General features: G+C 41.6%; 1 protein-coding gene across 3 annotated transcripts; it reads right to left on the reverse strand.

The window, feature by feature from the left end:
• Positions 1-934: 934 nt before the first annotated feature.
• LOC113454183 (acylamino-acid-releasing enzyme-like) lies at positions 935-14748 on the reverse strand. Of its 3 annotated transcripts, none has more exons than XM_087924080.1 (22): positions 14640-14748; positions 12823-12952; positions 11338-11464; positions 10449-10539; positions 10086-10161; positions 9642-9799; positions 8591-8728; positions 7891-7982; positions 7415-7455; positions 7208-7329; positions 6606-6666; positions 5816-5913; positions 5376-5427; positions 5131-5219; positions 4813-4951; positions 4587-4670; positions 4406-4486; positions 3883-3971; positions 3289-3479; positions 3106-3208; positions 2896-3002; positions 935-2690 (listed from the first exon to the last, which is right to left on the reverse strand). In XM_087924080.1, the coding sequence occupies exons 4-22, from the start codon at positions 10485-10487 to the stop codon at positions 2588-2590; spliced, it is 1863 nt and encodes a 620-aa protein (XP_087780206.1). In that variant the 5' UTR covers positions 10488-10539; positions 11338-11464; positions 12823-12952; positions 14640-14748; the 3' UTR covers positions 935-2587. The 3 variants fall into 3 exon arrangements, with proteins under 3 accessions (XP_087780206.1, XP_026581381.2, XP_026581375.2); XM_026725596.2 differs by having other exon boundaries at positions 14546-14660; XM_026725590.2 differs by lacking the exon at positions 14640-14748 and adding an exon at positions 14501-14621.
• Positions 14749-15391: the final 643 nt, after the last annotated feature.

The following is a 15391-nucleotide window of genomic DNA, read 5'->3' on the forward strand; positions in this document are numbered from 1 at the left end:
CTGGATTCATTTGTAAAGCACTCGAGAAGTCATTCTGGCAGAAGAGAAATACTTTCAGCAAACATTGCAGCTAGAGGCTAAATTCACTTATGGGGAATATAAAATGTTATGTTCTTCTATTATAAAGAACATGCATATCCCTAATCCATGTTATTTGATCAAAGGAAATATTGAATACAGTAGACTTACATCCATATGTTTAGTGCCCATTTGAAGTTACAATGGTGTCTTCCTCTAAAAAAGTACTTATGACCTAATTCTGAATTTCACTCATGTACACACATATTAGTCACATGACTATGTTGGACATTTGGCAAGCAGACTGCATTAATGGCCATTTGCAGCATCCTATGGCCACGACTGCATTTTTGGATGTTTTTGCTAAAAACCAAGATTCCTTTTATTTTCAGCAAAAATGAGTTTGCTTTATAACTGAATTCACTTATTGACCACTGCAAAAAAGTCATAAAACCAGGTATGATTATGTGGTGAACTGCTTTACTACCATCACAACTTAGTGGATAGGTAACTTCTGACTCCTTCAGTTGTAATTTGACAACTATCTTGGGCAAGCTCCAATATTATTGTAGGCAGACGACAACCTTGCCTTATTTGTGTTATATATGTACAACACATACAGATTCATCTAGCTAAATTGCTCACCATGCACATCTCCTTTAACACATTTGGTTTTGCCAGAAAAGTGGTGGTAGTTAGAATGCTGTATTGCAGGCTAATTCTGCTGACTGCCAGAGTTCGATCCTGACCAGCTCAAGATTGATTCAAGCTTCCATCTTTCTGAGGTGGGTATAATGAGGAGTCAGATTGTTGGGGGCAATATGCTGACTCTATAAACTGCTTAAGAGAGGGCTGTAACTGAAATATTCAGTTCCGGAAGCAAGTGGCAAAGATCAAGTATTTAGTTCAATAAAAATGTCAATAAAATTTCTTTTAAAGCACATTCTTACAACCCATGGCCTGCAATACATTACTCAGTGCAGCATCACTACAAACCAAAATAAAGCAGTGCAGTATGAAACAACAAATAAAGGAGATTGAAGTCCTTATTCAAATCGCTGGCCTGGTAAATCAGAATTTATCCTATGAAGGAGTATAGTTTGATGTAACCATTCTTTCAGAGGGAAAAAGAGAACATTTTATTAATAGGACAAGTAACAGATTATTTTCTCAATTAAGTTCCTTTTAATAATTATTTCTCAGTGAACAAAGATGTGTGATTTCCTGTGAGAACAAATAGCAGGCATATTCCAAAGCTAATCAGTCTATTAAAAAGGCTTATTGCAAGGTACTTGTGCACAGACTGTAATGACAGTAATTCTTTGGTCTGGTAGTAAATTATTTTTCTTTCCTAGACAACCCTTAACATGTTGTGACTTATTACTACAGCTATTAAAGCTCACTGTCAAACAGATTCATAGAATCAGATTTGGAAGGGACCAAAGAAGTCATCTAGTCCAATTCGCAGACTCTTGGATCCACCACAGCATGTGTGATGGATGAGCTTCCAATTACTGCTTGAATACATTAGTGAAGAAGTTACCGCTGGCTCACAAGTAATACAATCAGGAAGTTGATCCTGATGTCTAGCCTGAACCTGCTTCACTTTAGTTTTAACCTTTGGTTCTGCTCCTGTCCTCTGGGGAAACCGTATAAATCAATTCCCTCATCTGTGAAACAACTCTTTAGATATCTGATGATCGCTATCGTATCTTCCCTTAGCTGTCGCTCTGTAGGCTAAACATGATTTCCACTTCATTCACCATCTTAGTAGACCTCCTCTGAACTCGCTTCCACATTATAGCGCTGTTTCAAATGTGGCGCTCCAAACTGGACCCAGCTCTCCAAAAGGGTTTTGACAAGGGCAGAGTAGAGTGGAACAGTTACTTCCTATGATCTGGACTCTATTCCTGTAAACACACTCTGAAATAACATTTGCCTTTTTAGTAGCTGCATCACACTGCTGGCTTTGTTTAACTTGTGGTCAACAATACCCAGATTCTTTTCACATACACCACAATATCAGGTCTCTCCAATTCAAGCCATCAAGAAACTTAATATTGTGAAACGTAATTTCATTCTTTAGATTTCAAGTTAATGATTTTACATCACTTCTTCAAAATACTGCATTCCAGTCATTCCCAATCGAAGCATTCAAACTAGATAATTTTCAGAAATTAATAAGATTATCCCAAGGATATATTCTGCAGCTTGATTTCTGAAATTCATTTTCAGTTTAGCGCCAATCATTTAAATGAAATTACAGATTCTAATACCGTCTAACGGGAATATTTATCAGTGCTCTAGTACCTGATCGTTCTGCCTAGTTATAATGGTGATATTATTAATAAAATGCTAAATTTGGCAAATCAAATATATTTGGCCAGTGTAGCCTCTCTCTCTGTAGCACAATTGAGGCCTAAGAGGATGATGTCCACATTGTTATGTGCCTGTTCACACTTCGGAGACTAGGGATCAGAGTACCAATCAGCTACTAGGTCTTTCAAACTGAAGAGACTTGACTTTCTGTTAGCTGGCCTCAACCCAAAAGTACAAGCTTCTATAATTGTTATTTCATATGCTGGAGAAACCAGAGTGCAATATTCATGAAACCGTCTGCCTCAGCCTCCACACTGGATAGTGCATGGTTATCACTTGGATACTGCAACATCCTAGAAATATGAAGAAACAGAGGCATCAGCTAATATACAATTACGCTGCTGACATTTCCCTCCCTATCATCATTTCAGCCCCATCTTCTGCCCAGATTATCATTCCCCCACCCCACCCCAGTTGCATGTATTTCTGTTTTTCTCTGATTTCATAAAACCCTCTTGTAGACCCCCCCGTTTCTTCAATTCTACCCAAGAAGCTTACCGGGTTGGAATGCCCCTGGACCTAAGTGCACGGTAATATTCCAAGCCTTGCTTGGGGGGAACACGTCTATCTTCTTGTCCAATCAACAGGAGAACTGGTGTTTGAACCTAAGGAAAAGAATGTAAGAAGGAAATCAGAATACTGAAAGTAAGAAAAAAAATATGAGGGTCTGAAAGTAATGGATATACAAAAAGGGAGGGAAAGATCTACCTTGTCAACAAACTGCATAGGTGAATGAAGCAGCATCTTTTCCCATTGTTCAGGAACTGGGAGAGCAGCTTGGTCATAGGGTAGCCCAACCTCAGTCATGCACCTAGAAGAAGCCACAGAGCAGGCATCAGTAATGACAGCATCTGCTCAAAAGGGAGAACATAGTTTTTCATAAATACTCACCAATCGGGGATATCAGTGCTTCCAATCATCGAGGCCATATTGACTACAGGATTCCTGGTCACACAGGCTTTATACGTGCCAGGATATTGGCCAATGAGATGACAAGATAAAAAACCTCCATGGGATCCCCCAAGCAAAGCTACTCTCTTTGAATCCAGAGGTTCTTTCTGTAGCATCTGCTCTACACAGAACTACAAGGAAAAGAAAAGGTTACAATTACTGTGGGAGCAAGGACTACGGCATCTTGAATAGACATTTGGACAAAGCAACTCCAAATGTTTAGCTGAGTTCTGAAAGCACCATGATTAGGTTGTCTCAATGCATACCTTGAAAAGTACAAAGTACATTTGGATAGACCCTTGTGTTAAAGCTTCCTGTTCTTGTATATATAAGAACAAATATATTATACATATCTTTAAAGGAGGTAGAGTCTCACAAGAATTTCACACTTATCCTACTGAGAATTTGATCTGGCAAGGGAATATAAACAGACATTCTCCTTGGTGACAGTTGAATCTCCTCGCTACAGAAAATATATACATTTCTCCACGTAGTGAGCACTCTTGATGGAAACGGAGGAAGGGACTTTCTTACCTGCACATCGTTGACATCCTGGCAACCCACATTTCCTGGTAGTGAATCCACACTATCCTGGCCAAAGCCCAAAGATCCTCGGTAATTCACTTAAAGAGAGGGAAAGCACGATATTAAGGTAGCCAACCTTTCTCTGATTTCAAACTTACTTGCCTTAGCAAGATTTCACTACGATGACAAATGCCTCCAATAATGTTAGAAGCTCTGGATTTTACTATCAGAATTAGCCCTGACATAGCTCTAGTATCAAAAGACTCCAGTTTTTTGTGAATATGATTGTGTGGCTGAGACTGCTAAGAGATCTATGCCCATCCACATCTGGAAACACAAGGTTGAGGAAGGTTGCCTTTCTAAAATAATTTCCACATCAAAGAGTTTTGAACTGCTTATCACAGTGATATTATCTATCACTGCTTGCTTAAAGGAGGATCTGATGGCTGCCCAGCACATGTATATCTGACTACAGTCCTTAAGCCAGATGACCCAGCAGGCATCTTGATGTCTGAAAGAGATTATTACTCACCCATCAGCACAGCAAATCCCATTCGGCAGAGCACTGCTGGATACAGCATCCAGGTGGTGGTGAACACTGAATGCGGGCCTCCTTTCAAGAAAAAAAAAATGGAGTCAAGCTCAGATGAATGGTGAGGGAATGACATTATACAGGACCAGGATGAGGGAAGGGAACAAGACAAGCAATTTACCATGTGGTGACACCACTAATGGAAGTTTGGTTTGCTCTGGTACCTGGGTGGGCTTGAGCAGTATGGCTTCAAAATCCAGGCCTCCTGAGAATACAGGAATTAATTTACAGGTTAAGGAAAATCACTATCAGTCTTTCAAGTTTTTCTGTAGAAAAGCAACTCATATTGAAGCATAAAAATAACAGATGGTTAAATTGGTACAAAATTTCCCCCTCAGGATACTCACTGTACTGGGGATTGTCTTGTTCTGGAGGAGGTTGAAGAATATGGACATCCCAACTAATACCTTGAATTGGACTGGTTTCTTCTAGACATACCCAGTTCACGTCTGCCTCCTTGCCTGCAGGAGGCAGAAAAGCTACCATCTGCAGTAAGATAAATTATTAAGAGATACCCAGCATTAGTTTCTATATTATTTGGTCAATAATACTTGGATATGCAGGGTTTAAACTGATGTTGGGTGGAAGGCACTTAAACATGACATTTAAGCCGAAGGATTTCTAACAGGTTTCTTTTGCTAAATGTCTAGCCACACAGAACTTACAAGCATAGGAGGAGAATTAGGAGTGGAGAATCTGGCCACCATCAGATCTCTGTCAATGGTGAGCAGCACCCAGCTTCCAAGAGAAGAGCCTAGTTTAGGAAAGGAAAAAAATAATATCAACACTTCTGTGGGGATAACTTCCTTATTCAAGCAGAAGTATACCTAATTTGGTTCTAAGCTAATATATCAGCATTTTCCCCATGGGATTTCTCAGGGTAATGGGATGAGGAAAAATGTACACTTACCTTTGGTGAGTGAACATACACTTTTTGATGCCATATCCACCACAATCAGCTCCTAGTAAAAACCAACATATGAAGGATCTACTGTGTACACACACACACACACACACCATACATGTACATGTTCATATACCATACCACAATTTATAGCAAATTAAACGTGTGAGACTAATATAGAAGAGAAAGGAAAATAAAATAAAGACAACAAATGCCAGGACCCACATAACCCACAACCATCTCTACAGGTGACTCTATGTTGTTATAAACCTAGATCAGTTTGGAAACCTCCACCTGACTTTAAGTTTCGATTATTCCTTGATTCAGCAGACCTGATGCTTAAAAATCATCTATCTGGAAGGACCTTTAGAGGTTTGCCAGACTGGATACATTTAGTTTGTGCAAAATATTCTTGGCTCAGCCTAACAATCCAGCAATATCCTTACCTGCCTGCTGCGTTGAGTTGTGTCCAGCACAACTCTTTGACTGTCTGCTGCCCAGCAATGCTCAGGCAGTGTTGTGCTATATATTCCAGCAAATCCATCTGCAAGAGAGAGCAAATTCATGCAGGCAGCTGTTGATTTCATGAAGTTAAGACAGTAAGGCTCCATTGGGAACCATATTTCACCAGATTCTCCAAATGTTCTGCATTCCACATATTTAGGATAGATATGTGCAGGTGTTCACAAATCCCCTTTTGTTTACCAGATTTCAGAACTGGCATTTTCCAGTTTTTCAGAAAAAAAATCCCCCTCACAGATTGGCTTATTTGAATAAGAATTATACTTATTATTGTGAGGATAGTAAGGGATTCTTTTCAGCTTTTATTTTTAAAGAAAATATGAAACAAGTATGGGTTGGGCTTTATTTATTTCATAAGTATTTCTTTCTTAAGCACTTCCTAGATTGGCAGTGTAAACATGTTAACATGATCCTTCCAAGAAGTGCCAGAGAAGGAAGACGCTCCTATAGAAAATACCCGGCAGTACTCTATCAGGATTTCCAAAGGTTGAAAAACAAAAGCCTGGAAGGAATTCTAAAGAAAACCTTTGCATTAAAAAAAATGAATGCCATTTCCCAGCCACTAAATTATTTCTTGTGTTTAGAAGGTAGAATTAAGGATAGGTTGTTTTGAATCTAATGCTTCTCCTGTCACAGATTCACGTGGAGCAAAAAATCCAAGAGAAATTATTTTACACCCATAGTTCAGAATGCCATTTGTATTGTATTACTCACCCTGGATCTGTCGAGGGACAATATCCACTATGACGGAAGTGAGCTTTGTGTACCAGTCATACTGAAAAAAAGGTTGAAAGGTATCAAACTGGGATGTAGCAGGAACAACTTCCTGGCCTCTCAAATTAAGAAATGTCATGGAAAGCTATGCTGCTAATCACTAAAAATCAGAACAGAGTGAGGTAATGTAGGAATGAGAAAATATATAGAATAAAGTGATACTTCATAAACCTATTGATGTACTTCTCCTGCAGCAAAAGGTATCATCACTTCCAAGGTTGGAAGATCAAAATTGCTGCAGGTAGAAAACATTTGACCTCATTCACCTTACTTTCATTACAGACTTCTCCCTCCATTTCTCTCACAAGGTTGTTGAAGAAGCAACCCTCCTAATCCGTAACAGCCACCCCAAACTCCCAGAAGTCCCTAGTCTAATCAGATCAAACTAAACTCAGGATCCTTAAGAACTCTGACCACAATATGTGAGGTTCAAATTCTCGAGATTACAAAGAGCTGAAAAGTCCTGTAAAAATTAAAGACTAAACAAATGACTTGACTAGATGCAATTGCTTCTGTGCCAATAGTTCAAAATCAGTGCTCACCATGCAGATACGGCTGCATTGCTGATGAGGTCCAGAAGCCTGATTCTCCAGGTATACGATGCGACACTGGTCTGGGCTCAACCGTGGAGACCAAATGGCCTTGTTGTCATCTGACAACAGCTCTGTAATAGGAGGGGAGGTAATGACGTAAGAGAAATCACCACTAGAATGCACTGACTGGGAGGTAAGATGGATTCATGTACTCACCACATTGACCACCTGTCAGATCAACATGGAAAAGTGATGATCTGGGGGCAGAAGGGAAACAGCTGGTGGTAATGTAGGAAGGGATCATATAAGACTGATCAGGAAAAGGGTAAAGAGATACATTTCTTTTAAAATTAAGCTACTGTTTTATTCAATCCTTAAATGGAAAAAAGAATTATGCCTTGTCCAACTGAACCCCATCTCCAATGATCTTAGAAATGGACAATACTAGAATAAAAAAATGTGTATATTTGGATGTTCCTCTATCACCCTGGATGGCAGATATCACAACTATAATGCCCTTTTCCTTTAAATGCTATTTTTTGGGGAGAAAACCAATACTATACCCCAAATTATCCTGGGAAAAGGAACTTTCCTGCATTTATCTGCTTAATATTGGATTTTATGCACCTCTTGCAGTATAGACTGTCAAGTCCCACTTGGATTTCTCCTCCAATTTTTGTAAGGAAACTCACCTGCGATTGATGCAGTACTTCAAGCCTAGACGGAAAGGCTCATGATACCAGCCAGTGAATACCACTCCTGTGTCATTTGGAGTCCAGAAAGCCTTAAAGCAGGGAGAAGACAATGTTAAGTTTGAAGAGATGGGCAAAGTTAAGATTTTACTTCAGAAACCATCTTTCAGAATAGAAAGACAGGTAGCTTGGGGGGAAAAAGCAGTATTTGCAATGAGTGAACAGGACACACAAACCATCCTTTTGTCTGGGAATCTGACGTGGTAGATATAAGATGCTATTTCCAGGAAGATAGTTTTTCTGCTTCCCAAAGGATGAATGTTTCATTACATAGCAGCTTTTATTTCTTCTGTTCAATTGTGTCAAATTCTCAGTGACTGCCTGGACAAGTCCCTGCAGTTTTCTTGGCAAGGTTTTTCAGAAATGGTTTGCCATTGCCTCCCTAATTAGGCCTGAGAGGAAGTGACTAGCTCACGTCACCCGGATGGCTTTGTTGCCAAGGCAATACACCATCTAGAACTCACCATCTCCTGGTTTCTAGCATGATGCCTTAACCACTTCACCAAACTGGCTCTTTCTGAGGTAGTTGTAGCATAGCTATAATATTCTTTGCAACAAAATATAGCAAGCATATATAAATTCAATCATAATTAAACTGCAGGTAATCAACCACCCCACATTCCAAGTGCTCTGTACTGACCTGACCAGGTGAGATATATTCTGGAACACCTTCCAGCACGGAAACATTGTTGCTCTCAATGTCTAATACACACAGTACAGGGATACTCTTAGCCACCAGAGTTTCCCCCCAGTCTTCATAAAATACAAACTGTTCTCCCTGAGAAAGGCATAAAAACAGCATAAAAACAGCGTCTTCCTGAGATACATGGCATGCTAGCAAAAGGATTCTCACCTGTCTAGAAGATGGCCATGATTCAGATTACTGTTTGAACTTAACATCTATCAAGACCAAGAATGTTGTAAGGCATACCTTTCTTGAGGATGCGATAATTTTACAACAGGTCACAGCAACTTAAACTGCTGTAGAAGATAGTTGTTACTCCTTCAGAACAGATCAAGAGGCAGTCATCAGATTCCCAAAGGATCATATTAAAGCTATTTACATGATGCAGAAAAGAATACGATGCTTTCTCCTGGATGCTGATATCAAGTATTGCGCACCCAGCAAGGAGCTAACTTTCATTCAAAAGAACAGGCAACAACATGAACACTTCTTAAGAAACTGGATAGAAGATGAATGCTATCCAGAACTTGGAAATCAGGTCCCTGGCTGATTTAATGACTTAAATATCAAAGCACTCAAAACAGACCTATTCAGGTTATTAAATTGCTCTTTAAAAGTTGATTGTCACACTGATAATAAGTTAAGCAGCAGTTACCAAAAGAATGAACAGATGCAAATGCTCATAAAAATAATAATAAAAAAACCTGCATTCATGGAAGTGGGAGTTTTCAGTCTCCTCTACTCTAGGGCTTTAAGAAACCAGAAGACAGTTTTGTCACTTTAAATTGTCTACATCTTGAAGGCTCATTTCAAAGTCAGGGATTTATTGAATGTTATGCAACTTCCCTTTGATGGATGAATTATTAACCAGAGTCCTGAAAACTTGTGTTTGGGTTAACTATTTCCTATCCAGATTGTTAAAAGGACAGTGTGACAGCTTTTCTAGATCAAAGAAAACAGAAAGACTGGCTTGTTGGGAAACTATAAAAGGGAATGTCCACGCAACCTTTACTGCTTTGTCTCGTTCGGTCTTGGCCAGTTCCTCTTCAGTGTTCAGCTCAGGGGCTCTGGGCTTAAAGAAAGACTCTGTCTTGGGACGCTTCTTTTCTGCCACGTAGAGAAGGTGAGTCTCTGAGTGTGACCAGGCCAAACAGCCAAACTGATCTGGGAACAGATGATGATACCTGTTAGGCTCAAGCATATGCATTTCTCCCCCCTAAAGCTGTATCCCATTAGCCTCTATCAGAAGGCAACAGTGTAGTGGGCATAGTTTTAAAACCTTTCTATCACCCAAACATGATTTTGGATTCTCTAAGCCATCCCTCAAATATATTAAAAGACAAGACTTTCTTTTTCCAAGATTAACCAAGGTTTTCCTACTATTTGCCCTTATACAGAGCTGGTCTCTTGCCTCTTAGGAACTGAAACAGAAACTTATAGAAAGCCTTACCATCGTCATATACTTGGCCATGCTTCTCTAGAGCTGTCAACTCGATGCTCTTCACCTTCCGGTTTTTTTCCCATACCTATGAGGGCAGATACACTACAGTTTAGGTCACAGAGCTTTTTCCTCACTGAAATCATTAAGGCTTCCCTGACAATGGCCTCAGGGTGGGAAAAAAAAACTATATTTCCTTTCCTGCAGGAAAAATAAATCAACCCCCACAAATCGCTGTTGCAACATTGTTTCCACAGACAGAAGCAATTTAAGAATGAGACAAAAGTGGAAAGAATGAAGTACCCCAATTGCTATTGAGCAACCCCACACAAGCCATGAAGCCTTACTGAGCAGGAGTGAAGCAGGCCAACGTACCTCCAGGAACTGTTTTTCCTCGCCTTTGCTATGGCTCATTTTTCGCACAACAGCTTTTTGAGTTCCACTTGGAGAATCCCGACTGAGCAGTCTAGGTGAAAAAAATATATATATATAATATATATATTTTTCTGAGGTTCTGGTATTTATATGTGGATGATATATATACTCTGTTATATGAGAAGCACAGAGCCGAGACAGAAGCCTGAAGATGATCATCAAACGTGCCTGATACAATCGAGAACCCGAACAACAAAGATATATATATATATATATATGTTTTCTTAAGTTTACGTGGGTACTTATATGTATGGTATTCAGCTTTGTTCAGGTATTTTCCCATGTCATTATAGTTGTGCTTTTAAAGTTGTAGCAACGTTTTGGCAGAATCTCATCTGCCATCATCAGGCTTCTGTATAGTGTTCGTCTATATAATTGTGTTCGTCTATATAATATATATTCTATATAGAATCATAAAATCATAGGGCAGAAGAGCCTGGGCATCTTTTTGTTTGTATCCCCCGCCTTTATTATTTTTACAAATAATTCAAGGCAGTGAACAAATTCAATATACCTTCTTCCTCCTTTTTCCCCCACAACAACAATCCTGTGATGTGGCTTGGCCTGAGATTGAGTGACTGGCCTAAAGTCACCCAGATGGTTTTCATGGTTAAGGTGGGGTTAGAACTCACAATTTCCCATTTTCTAGCTTGGTGCCTTAACCACTACTAGACCAAACTGGATCTTCAAAGCTGGCTTTTAAACAATCCCCTGCCCAGGGGTGGGAATCCTCAAATTAGTCTCAATAAATGTCAGATCAATTTAAGTAATATATTCCACATGTTCCTTAGGTCAGTAGCAAGAAGAGACCAATGCAGTCTAGACTTACTCTCCTTTGACTTCAGTGCAATTTCCCGAGGGGCCAGAATAGATGATGGACTGGTTGTCATGGAAAACGAGGTACTGACGACAGAATTTCACATTTTCAGCTCTCTCCAAGTCCCGCTGTGACCACTCTGTAAGTAGAGATTTTACTATTATTTGACGTACGTAAAGAGTTCGACTTCTGTCTAGTCTGGCACAATAGAAAAAAGCCTTTATTGAATGCAGAGAATCACTATCAGAATTGGATTCACACACTGCATCAAGTTATCAAATGGATTTCTTAGCTTAGGTTTAATGTATTGTGAAAACCTCCCAATGCAGTGTATTTTCATTAAGGAAATTATCATCCCTAATGCTTTCTTTAATATCGTGTTTCTCACAAAATAAGGCCGAGCCTTATTTTTTTTTGACCCCTGAAAGAACGGCTAGGCTGTCTTTTCGGGGGTGACTTAATTTCCTCCCCCACCTAGAGCGGCCCATACGCACATACCTCGCCGCAACGCCGCTTCTATTGGCCGACGAAAGCTCCCCGAAGGCAGAGTCCCCAGCTGCTTCGGGGCGAGGTGTGCCTGCCCGTGTCCCCTTGCCTTTAGGCAGTCTCTGTCGGGCGATGGAAGCTCCCCAAGTGCAGTCACCAACCACTTCAATCGGCCGATAGAAGCGGCCTCGCGGCAAGGGGAGTGTGTGTGTATGCGCTCGCCCCAAGGCAGCTTCTACCGGCCGATCGAAGTGGCTGGTGACTGCACTTGGGGAGCTTCTATCGCCCGAAAGACACTGCCTAATGGCAAGGTGACACGGGCAGCCACGCCTCGCCCCGAAGTGGCTGGGGACTCTGCCTTCGGGGAGCTTCTATCGGCTGATGTTCTATCGGTAGATCGGGGTATTCTAGCCTAGTCTAGCTGGAGGGCACTCCTAAAGGCAAGTTTTCTCCCCAGCCCCGCCCTTCCCCCCCATTTCTCTTCACCTCGTGTAGTTCTAACGAACAATGTGAGAAATGGCGGGGAAATGCATGTTTAAAATAGGCCTAAATTTTGGGGGTGGGGCTTAATTTCACCTCATGCCTAGAAATCATGCTGGGCCTTCCTATTGGTGGAGGCCGTATTGTTGGAGAAACAAGGTAGAACACTTTTTTTGGGTGAAGTGGTTTAAAAAAAGTCCACCATCATCCAATAGGGGAAACACAAAAGAAGTTATAGTTGTCAGTGATGACCTATCCTTCTCATCTTTTGTCTGCAATAGAAACTCTTACAGCTACTGTTTTTAGTTTTTTTTTATCTCTTGGGATCATCAGGAAAAAAGAAAGATGTCAATCAAACACAGAGCTAGAAAAAAGTAATGCTTATGCTTAGTCTCCTGATTTATTTTGTTAATGGGACCTAGGGCCTAATGTTACATTTGACCATTGATAACAATATTGAACAACAACTATTTAAATTCCATGGAGCCAAATCTACACCCAATGATGTGGATTCAACTTTAAAGAGCTTACCTGTATAAATATTGCAATGTTTGCCACCATACTGAGTGGTTACTTCAGGTCCAATACAAGCATGGGAAAGGGAAGGATACTGGCTCAGATCACGGTACAAAGCAGCTATTTCTTCAGTATCATTCAGCAACTATACATTGCAAATATAAAGAAATAAAGGGCCATAATTAGTTGTGATGGACTCAAGAGAAAGGCATCAGCCATTTGCTCAAATTAGCAATCAACAGTAAAGGAATTATGTCACAGGCTAATGCTTGGTACAACAGCCACAAAAGCCTTGGAAAATGTAAATGGCATATGTGTTCAGACCTACAAAGGCCAAAATCATAGAAGCTGTTCCCTGTGACACTCTATGGAAGGAAAGTTGGACTCTGAAGGAGGAGGATTGGAAGAGTATGGAGGAATTTGCATTTTGGTGTCAAAGACATCTGAGAATACCATGGCCAACCAAGAAAACAAGCCAATGGATCACTGAACACATCAAGTTCTCATTTGAGGCACATATGACCAGGCTCAAATGATCCTACTTTGCAGCACACATTATGCAAAGGCCCAGCTTTCTGGGGAAGGCTCAAATGCTGGGAAAAGTGGAAGGGAAGAAGATGGCAGAAGCAAGATGGATGGACTCAGTGACTGCATCCTTGGGGGTCCTGAAATAAAAAGTTAAGGATAGGTTGCCATGGAGGAAATCTATCGCTAGGAGTCGAAAATGACCTGATGGCCCAAAGTCAAGTTATAAAAATGGTTTCTGAGTGAAAAGCAGGGATCAGGAAATGCATGGGCTGGGAGCTCTATGGCAGTTTGCACCCAGCAAGATGGGAATATGTAACAATTTTTGACCTTCTGCAGGGCAAGGGGTCAATTCTATCAGAAGCTCCTAACCTTTATTCTCTCCCAAATCACTGGAATTATCACCACAAAGGGCAGAAGTGCCACAGATAGAATACAGTTATCCTTTTGTACATGCAGATGGAATTGCAGAAGTGAACTCCCGATGCCAGGATAAACAGAATGAATGGGCCAGGTAGAAGCTACTTTCCAACTCAGCCCCACCTCATTCATTGCACTCAGCCGGTTCACCCACAGGAACCAATGGATGGCAACTTGTTTCACCGAATTGCACAAATGATAAACAGTAGCAGGAACAGGAGTAGTAAAATAGATAAAATTGGCACCAGGAGGCGGGTCCTGGAGGCAGTCCCCACACGTGCTGCTCTAAGCCGAGCAAGCAATCCCAAAAGAAAAGTGCAAAGAAGGAATATTGAAAAGCAGGGCTTCCATTCGGACGGGCGTCAGCACAGTCAAGGAAAGTTCGGCTCCTGACATCTTTTATTCTTCCGAGGGTAGAGATCCCGTCTAATGGCTATGAGAGGTGACTTTTCTTTTCTTTTTTTCCCGCCCAATGGAAAAGGAGATCAAGGGACGCCCTCTCCGCCGATGGCTTCCTCGCAGCAAGCAGCCACATGAAAGGAAAGGGTGTCTTTCTACCGGCGATATGCATGGAGGGGTTTCACCTGTTGAGCTTCGCGCTGTGCGATGAAGGCGTTGGAGGAAGGGAGCAAGGCAGTCTTGCCAGGAATAAACACGCCAGCCCGCCCTCGCCCTTGCTCCAAGTGCCATCCTCATCACACGACGGCCTTGGGGGGGAGCGCCGTGCAACAGGGAGCTGCCTACCCACCCGCCGTTCCCCGACACGCGCGTCCGGCCCCTGACGATCCCTCACCGGGGGTTCCATGGCTCTCCGGTCCTCGCCCCGATTCCCGAGAAAGTCGCGGAAAGCCCCGATTCGATTCCCCTCGAGAAGGAGGAAACGTCACCTTTGAGCTCCTTTTGTTATGATTGGTTTCGGGCCTGTCCGTCAAATAGAGCCGGCCCGTAAGGGAGGAGAGCTGGCAAGCTTTCCTCCCACCTGGAGAGGCGATTCAGCCCTATCCAGGGCGGGCGGAGAGGCGGCTGGGCGGGGACGCGCAGGCTTTGGGTCCGAGGCAATTGTAAGCTTGCCCAATCCGCTCAGAGGAAGGGCGGGGCTTCCTTTTTTTCCTCTCCGAAAACGGACTCTTTTTCCAATAGGAAGCCAGCAAACCTTTAGCCGCTTAAACGTCAGATGCCAATAATACAGCGTTTAAGCCGTGAGGATTGGGGAAGGGAAGGGAGGTGGGCGTGGCTTCAGGAGCTGCTCATCCTTGGAAAAAGGTGCGGTTGCTTCAGTGATTGGGAGGGGTGCCTGGGAGATACCACTGTTTGTGGGGGGAGGAGAAGCCCATTTTCCGAAAGGTGTGCACAGCTTACTCTTTAGCCCTGTATGACAGGCTGGAGTGAGGTGGTCTCTTCCCTACTGAAGGAAGGCATCATCTGTCTGCCCCAATCACTCCTGGCCAATGTGATTCTTGGGGAGTAGCTCTTAGCAATAGCACTTAGACTTATATAACGCTTCCTAGTACATTATTTTTATTTTATTTTATTTTGTTTGTCAATTGTTTACAAGATAATAAGTATAAGTGTATACATAGTTATGAATACATGAAATGGGTACATATAAGAAAAATAAAATAAAAATAAAAGAAACAAT

Source organism: Pseudonaja textilis, chromosome 2 (genome assembly GCF_049901715.1).
Source record: "Pseudonaja textilis isolate UNSWEBS1 chromosome 2, rPseTex1.2, whole genome shotgun sequence".
In the NCBI taxonomy this organism is placed as follows: Eukaryota; Metazoa; Chordata; class Lepidosauria; order Squamata; family Elapidae; genus Pseudonaja; species Pseudonaja textilis.